Source organism: Perca flavescens, chromosome 16 (genome assembly GCF_004354835.1).
Source record: "Perca flavescens isolate YP-PL-M2 chromosome 16, PFLA_1.0, whole genome shotgun sequence".
Lineage (NCBI taxonomy): Eukaryota > Metazoa > Chordata > Actinopteri > Perciformes > Percidae > Perca > Perca flavescens.
The window spans coordinates 3993479-4002046 of NC_041346.1; the positions used below are offsets into that span (position 1 = coordinate 3993479).

Here is an 8568-nt window from a genome sequence, read left to right on the forward strand (position 1 = left end):
TTGAACTTCCATCTTGGAAAGCATCCCTGTTAGCATTTCCTAATTTCCACCTAGGAATAGTCTTTACCTTTTCAAACAGAATCTTAGTAACAACTTCAGTCCTCACAGGGTAGTGATCGCCACCCACGTCGTATGCCTCACCACATTCCCCGTACATATACCTGCCAATGCACTGGATACGAAAGTCAGATCAAGTGCTGTTTCAATATTTTGCGTGCTATTATACCGTGTACTTTCCCCAGTATTAATACATACTAAACCATGGTGGTGCTCATCCACAAATTTTTCAAATACTGCACCATTTGCATCTGTTCTAGTACTACCCCACAGTGAGTTATGAGAATTATCCCCACACCATACAACCCTATCTTGCAAAGATCCTCCAACATCCTCTAAAATATCTCGACTTAATTGTCCACATGGATTATTATAATTTATTATACCTATAGGGCCTCTTTCTGCCCATATCTTAATCCCAATTGCTTCATGACCTGTGCTCACAGAAACAACTTTATAACTCAAACCAGTCTGTATGAATGTTGCAACTCCTCCCCCTCTTCCAGTTTCCCTAGATTTTCGTACTGCAGTGTATCCCTTTAAAACAAAATCCAACTGTGGTTTCAGCCATGTCTCTTGTACACAAAGCACATTAGGTTTATCTTTCAAATTATCTATATACTTCTTAAACTCTTAACCATTCGCTATTAAGCTTCTTGCATTCCACTGAAGTACAAATATCACCATTAGGAGGGGCCAGCCCATGTCTGAGAAACTTGTACATCATCATTAAGAATATCTTTAACCTTTTCCCAGGGAAGCCCTGTCACATCAAGGTACTTTTCAGCTATTTGTCTGTGCTGAACAGTTGATTATCTCTGCCATAAACAGAACAAAATCAGTTTTACTCACAATCAAAGTGTCCTCTTTCAACTTATCACAACTAATACATTTTCCTGCATCTTTGTTCTTATTATCATTTTGCCGTGTCTCCTGAAACCCTTTTCGCTGCCTCAGCATAGCTAATTCCCTGGGTAACTCTGACTCTTCTGCTTTCTTACTAACCTCGCATCCACGGTACACTGCACTATGTTCCCCTCCACAATTGCAGCACTTCAGCTTTGCCCCCTCTTCACATTTGCCGTATTCATGATCTCCACCACATGCCACATCTCTGTTTACCCTTGCACACCGCCGCAACATGTCCAAATCTCTGACACTTAAAACATTGTAGGGGAGTAGGGACATATGGCCTCACATCATAGCACATATAACCTATGAACACCTTATCCTGAAGCCTTTCTTCATCAAAGATGATCAGAACCGATAGACTGTCTGTTTTAATCCCATTCCAACTAGCTTTCAGACGTCTGACCTCATTTACTTTTGCATTCGTAATATTCCCTTTGATATCATCTTCTGATATCCGTACCGGAATCCCTGTCACAACTCCCCGTACCAACTTTCTGCTTTTAAACACAGAACACTGCACTTTCTTATCATCCACTTTACTCATCCGGATTGCTTTCCCTTGTTGTTTACCATCATTACACATGATTAACATTGCCCCATTTCTCAGTACCTTGGCACTCCGTACCTCCCCAATTTCCTTAGCGATGGCTCTAATTAATTTTATTGGATTCCATGCGCCAAACGATGCACCCTCCTTCATAAGTTTGACTAACACTTTAAACTCATCTCTACTTCTTTCTGCTACGTTTGCTCTACGCACGCAATCATTATCACTATCATCTGATTTAGCATTCCTACACTGTTTGCGTTTATTATTCCTAACTACCTCCCAATCTCCAGCCTCGAAACTCCCGCCACCAACTTCATCCATCTCCAACCCGCTTCCTGCTCCGTCACTTCCCTCTCCCCTCTCTCGCCCAGTCACAGTCCCCAGAGGCAGATACATGTGAGATTTGTAATTGTAGGGAAACTGTTGAACACGTGCTAATAGGCTGTAGGAAGTTGATTGTAGAAAGAAAGAGATTGAAAGACAGGGTGGTAGATATGGGTAGGGTGTGGAGCATTGTTAGAGACAGGAGATAAACATGTTAAAATGGTTTTATTTCATTATATAATTGAAACAGGTTTAATATCCAGTCCGGAATATAATTTCTGAAATGTTTTTTTTTTGTGTGATGGTTGTTTAAAATCATGACATGACACACTCCGGTACAGTAGGTGGCGGCAGGTGGTGGTGTAGTCATGTGTAGTTTTTTTTTTTATTAACAAAATGCAGTTTACAAATAATCAATGATAGCACGTGAACAACAAGTGCACAAACTTATGAAAATAATAATAACAATAAAATTATATATATATATATATATATATATATATAAACATACGAGGCAATACAAATGAGAAATAACAAATAAAAATATTTTTAAAAATAACATTACAAACAACAAAAAAAGTACAAGAAGATATACATTCACAGTTAGTCAGAGGTTTCAGGGGGGAAGAAAGGTCTACAGTTTCCACAACTGTAATACATTTTTTGTTATCCAACGTTCTAAGTGACTTCAGTAGAGATTTAAATTCTATGAGAAAAGGTACAAAATTAGGAGATGAATTACAAAATTTCTGCTTGTGAATATATAATTTTGCATACAGAATAACAAAATGTATTAGACACTCAAGAGCACCATTACCTGAATTATCGTAGAAACATATGATATCTTTAAGGTTAACGGTGTAGTGTAGATAAGGTTGGTGGGTTCAAAAAAGTAAGACTCCAAATCTGTCCAAAATCTTTTGGAAATTTCACAATCAAAAAAAAGGTGGCGTAGTCCGTGCTAGATCGGATCCGCTAGACGTGTCGACGTCAAAGAAGGTGCCTCGTGGCCTCGTGGCCCGCCTTTATTCTGCCTCTGATTGGCTTACCCTGGTATTCTCTAAACCCTAACCAATCCCCACTCAGCAAAACGTATGACGTAGGACGTAGACACGTCAGAGACGTGGTAAATACAGGGCGCCCTGCTGCTCCCCGGCGGTGAGTTTAAAGAGTCTTGGTTGGAGGGCTGCTGTGGGTGAAACTATAAACAGCCAGCTTTTTCATGCGCATTTCTCTACATACATATTTAGGGTTGAACCGGAGGAAATGCCAAAACACAGGTATGGTTACCAATGTTTTTATAATTTGTTGCACGAGCGATAACGTTACCATAAGATGCCATCCATGTAAAAAATAAATAAACCAACACTAACGAGTTACAGCATGGTAAGCTAGCTATTGTGCAGCGATTCAATAAATAACGTTAGTTATTGAATGTAATTAATTGCAAGTCTGTAACGTTAGTTGTCAACCACATGTGTTTGCGATTCGCCCTTCTGGACAGCTTATTTAGTATAAAACTGAAGCTAATAATAGTCGATACCGCGCTTTCATGTCAGCCAGGCCTCCGTCCAGGTCTACCGTGAAGGCTTCCTTTCTGTTTAATAAAGTGTAAACCGACTACGGAATATACTATATAAAAGCCCGTGGAACTCCGCACGCATATCGCCTGAAATAGAAGTGACAAAGTATTTTCGTTTTCTTTTGCTGTTAGAATTGGCGCGGTCACACCGCTGGTGGTAGCATCATTATGGCGGGCAGATGTTGTTCACTGGGGGAAGCTAGGTCGCGGTTGAATCCTTCTGTGAGATGATTGAGATCAAGTAAAAATGTCAGAAGAAAGGGTTGCGTAACCTCGGCAAAATTTTTGAATAAGTGTCTTCATTAGTTTTCTCTTTCCACCCCACAGCATGCCACTGCAGGATCTGCCCTGCCTGAGTCTTCAGGGCTCCATGTTGTCTCAGTCCAAGAAGAACAACAACAAACGCAAGTCCAAAGGCTGCCTCGGCGAGGGCCTGGACATCGAATGCACCCCCACAGAGCTCATCCAGCAGTGGTCGCCACACCACAAGCACCAGCGGCTCATCAGCAAGGGGAAAGAGAATGACAGCAACCAGTTTGTCCTGGCCAGAAGATCAAGGAGGACAAAAGAATCCACGACATGTAGGAAACCTCTTTCTGATCACCTTTCTAAGCAGCTGCAGTTAGGGCTGGGCGATATATCGATATTATATCAATATCGTGATATGAGACTGGATATTATAATATCGTGAAATGACCCAAGTATTATCCGTCCCTGGTTTTAAAGATGTAGCCTTTTAAAACCAGGACAGATGACACTTGTGTCATCGATATAAAATTGATATATTGCCCAGCCCTAGGTAGCCATACATGCCAGCACAAATACCAATGATCTGTGATCTGTGAAGTGTGGAAGTGTTCCTAAACATATCGTAATTTGTGTTTGTGCAACTACAGAAAAAAAGTGATTTTAATTTTTTGAATTTACCAGACTGTTCTGGCTTTTCTATCATTTGCATTTACCCACTTAGTTATTATATACACATTAATGATGATTATTGATCAAAAATCTCATTGTGTAAATATCTTTTGTAAGCACCAATTGTCAACCCTACAATATTGCCGCAATATCGATAATAATAATTTTTTTTTTTTCATATCGCCTAGCTCCAGTTGCAGTGGTTTGTTTGTAGCTGTGATAAACTCAGCCTTTGCTCCTTTCCCTTTTTTATTTCCCCCAGCAGGCATTTCATGGGACCACCTCCCTGATGAGCTCCTTCTCAGGATACTGTTCTATATTCCTCTGCAGGACCTCCTCAGGATGACGATAGTCTGCAAGCGCTGGCATCGCTTAGCGTGAGTCTCCAATCACTAGACAAAGTGGTTTTCAGAGTGTGACGCATTCTTTTCTTGTAGTTTGTTATTTACGACAGTGGTTCTCAAACTTTTTCACATCAAGGACCCCTAAACTGACACAAATTAGACCCCGGACCCCCATCTGATAAGACTTTGCCCAAGCCAGGGTCCCCCTACCTGATAGATACAATATGTCATTGTGTTACTTATGGATGAAATTATAGTGGAAAAAAAAGATTCCCCTTTTTGTTGGGGAACCCCTTCAAGGACCCCACTTACAGAACCACTGATTAACTTATTCACCAACGGGTAATGTTAAATTTAAAAAAAAAAAATTTACTCAAGAGTCTATAGATATGAGTATTTTAATTGATGTCCACTACATTTCATTTTGGGTCCTAAGAACCTAAAAGGCTAAATAATCCAACAATCCTGTGGCGTATAAAACTGGAGATGGCCCGATACCATTTTTTGCTTCCCGATTCCGATACCTGAACTTGTGTATCGCCCGATACCGAGTACCAATCCGATACCAGTGTGTCATATATTTTATTATGTTTTAACAACTGTATACTACTATCTCTGTATGGATGTGATATTATTTCTATCTTTGTGAAACATGAACAAACACAAACCATGAACGCCAAAGAACTTTCTTTTATTGTCCACTTTGACAGTCCGTTATAACAGAAAAAGAACATAAATAATCTATTTTAACATAGATTTTCTTTAGGGCTTTATTACGTTGTATCGGATCGGTGCATTAACTCCAGTACCTCCCGATACCGATACCAGCGTTTTAGGCTGTATCGGAACCGATACTGGTATCGGTATCGGAACATCTCTATATAAAACCACAGTCAGATAGCAGATGTCCATCCTGATTCTTACAACACAGTCTAATAGTTATTTTTTACCATTCTCATTTTTACATATCGTCTTCATAGGGTGTTCAGACAATTTGGAAAACAAAATTAAGTGTCTTTACATGCGCGCCAGTAACCGGGTTAGTTTGGGCTTTCTTTGGTAATCCGGTCTCTTAAACGTCAGGGGTGAAAGAAAAGATCATTACATGTAGCGATGCATCCTTGTGTTCAGTGATGAAATCCTACTACTAAAGCTGAAACTGACAGGAGCTTCTAGAAGTCTTAAGTTTCCACAGCTGAACATTATTACTGGTATATTTTTCTTGATGGCAGTGCACACCATTTAACAATGTGATAGGAGTGAGAGCTTTAGGTAGTGCAGGCTATTTACTGCAGACTGTCTGAGACCTTTCAAACTGAAATTGACTGCTTCCCTCCCATGCCTGTCTGTGTGTCCCAGGTTTGATGAGTCTCTGTGGCACAGCGTGGATCTGGAGGGCTTGACCGACACGGGCTCAGCCCTGCAGCAGGTGCTGAAGACAGGGGTCCGCATGCTGCGCTGCCCTCGCTCCTTCGTGGAAGAGCTGGACTTCACCGGCATAGGGTGAGTCCAGCAGCTGGTGACGCTCGCTCAGTTCTGCTGCTTTCAGTATGCTGCTAAAATACAACCACTTTCTTGTTCAATTAAACCAAAATTAATGGAAATTATTAGGGATGCACCGAATCCAGGCTTAGGATAGAATTTACTTTTTCCAGTGAACCCTGCGCTTTCACTACGCGCGCTACGCTGGTCGACGTAACGACGGCGCCGTTGATTACGGGAAGGTGTTTATGTAGGTGGAGCGTTCAACGCAGTAGGCTGTGAGAAAGTGAAAATGGAACTCGTGAGCAGAAAAAGTGTTGTTTGGCAGTACTTTCAGTCAAAAGAAGGCCATTCAACTCGAGCTACGTGTTCAATTTGCAATGCTGATTTGTCCCGTGGTGGCGAGGACCCTAAAAGACACACAGCTGCTACAACATTTGCGTATAAAAAAACATCCGAAAGATTACGAGCCAAAAATGCAGCAACTTCAGCTAGGGCAAAGGACTTGTTAACCTGACGATCGTTACCAGCTTTACCTAGCCCTGGGAGCAGGTTTCGGATTCGGCAGAATGTTAAATGTAACTGCGTCTTTTATTTCCACAAAACAAACGTTGATTTCACATTTCAACAATGTGAGCTAATTGAGGCTGCTCTTACATGGGCTATTTTCTGTCTTCCCAAAGTGATTTTTACAAGAAAAAAACCAAAGGTTTTGTCTCTTGTGTTGTTCAGCCCTCTGCAGATAGTTCGGCTGGATCTGTCCAGCTCCATCATCCCCACCTCCTCTCTGGAGAGCATCATCTGTCAGTGCAGGCTGCTGGAGTATCTGAGCCTGGAGGGCCTGCAGCTCTCGGACACAATCATCAGGTGAGTTTTCGACTGTTTTCGACGGTACCATACATCTACGGCAATGGCTTTCACAAGTTCACCTGGAACTCCCAAGCCATGTCCTTTTCTCTCTGCCATTGTTTTTCACATAGAACTTTGGATAGCTGACATAAACGTTAGTTAACGTTAGTGCTTGTTCCAGTCGACAAGCATAACGTCGGTTAAGTTTAGTTACCTAGGGTTGTCCCGACCAGATCGGAGCCGCAATTTAAAAAAAAAAAACTGATCGGGAATTGACAGTCGCCCCGATTAGCTTACTCGTTTATGTTGGTAACTTCTTCACCTTTCTAAGTAGAAGTTGTTATGTCACTAAGTATGGGATTGGGACTCTGTATTGGCAGATATTCAATATTTTACAAATCGGGGGCCAAAAAATCGGTTTTGGACGTCCCTGAACATAACTTTAGCCAACTCTGTTCTGTGTGGAAAAACAACTGCGCAAAGAAACTTTGGAGTGGCATTGAACATGTCATCTTGCACGTCAATCATGCTCTCCTTGCCTTCTCCATTAAAACCCCTCCAGACCAAAAAAACGAGTGACATGAAGGAAACATCAGAAAGGAATTTATTGCCACAGTGGGTACCCAATGTGGAATTTGCCTTGGTGATTGGTGCATACATACACAAACAGACATACTAAACATTAATCAGAATTAACAATAAATACAGCAACAAACAAATGTATACAAAATAGCAGTGTAAGTAGTTTAAGCACTGTCTGCAATGGGCAGATGTATAGTCCAGGATGAAACTGAGTGCTAAGGGTAGTGTCTATGGGGAGGGGGAGGGGGGGGGTTAAGAGTCTGTGTCAGTGGGGGTCCAGGGCCTTCTTATTGAGGCTGACTGCTGAGGGGAAGGAACAGTTTTCATGGCGGGAGGTTTTGGTCCTGATGGATCACAGCCTCCTCCTAGAGGGGAGGGTTCAAATCAATATGGAATGTAAATGGTGTATTTAAAAATATCTATCTATCTATCTATCTATCTATCTATCTATCTATCTATCTATCTATAAAATTTAAATAATAAAATTATTTTTAATGCATACACCTTAGCTCGCTTGGAACCTTGACCGAGGTGGTACAAAAATGATCTGATCTTTTTTTTTTTTTTTTTTTAAGCTTATCAAAATGTATGACATTTTAGGCTAGCTCCAGAGCGGTTATTTCTATGTTGCCATGTGTATATCATGTGCAGAAATGTCAGTATAAATAGAAGCTGTGTGCAAATCCCCACGTTATTGTGGGGTTGGTGTGTTTACTGTTATTTTTTTAGACCGTGTGTATGTGCGCATGTTGTCTTCTCTCAGTAACTGATTCTGTTGGATGATATTTGATTATTTTTATTTTTTCCCCCCTCTGTCCCTCGCTCAGCGCTCTGTCCAAGAACCCAAACCTTCTGCAGCTCAACCTGAGCGGCTGCTCCAGCTTCTCTGGTCCCGCGCTGGCCGACATGCTCCAATCCTGTGCCAGGTCAGCTACTCGGCCTATTTGATCGGTCTAGAGCCTGTTCTC

General features: G+C 41.4%; 1 protein-coding gene across 2 annotated transcripts in view; it reads left to right on the forward strand.

Moving 5' to 3' along the window:
- The first annotated feature begins 2986 nt into the window (after positions 1-2986).
- The window catches only part of skp2 (S-phase kinase-associated protein 2, E3 ubiquitin protein ligase), a 9419-nt gene continuing 3837 nt past the window's right edge, over positions 2987-8568 (forward strand). The window contains exons 1-6 of one of the 2 annotated variants that reach the window (XM_028601855.1): positions 2987-3123; positions 3753-4006; positions 4606-4720; positions 6047-6190; positions 6902-7036; positions 8428-8526. In XM_028601855.1, the coding sequence (XP_028457656.1) occupies positions 3110-3123; positions 3753-4006; positions 4606-4720; positions 6047-6190; positions 6902-7036; positions 8428-8526 (761 nt within the window). In that variant the 5' untranslated portion in view covers positions 2987-3109. The remainder of the gene's footprint in view (positions 3124-3752; positions 4007-4605; positions 4721-6046; positions 6191-6901; positions 7037-8427; positions 8527-8568) is intronic. The other variant, XM_028601856.1, reaches the window with a different exon arrangement.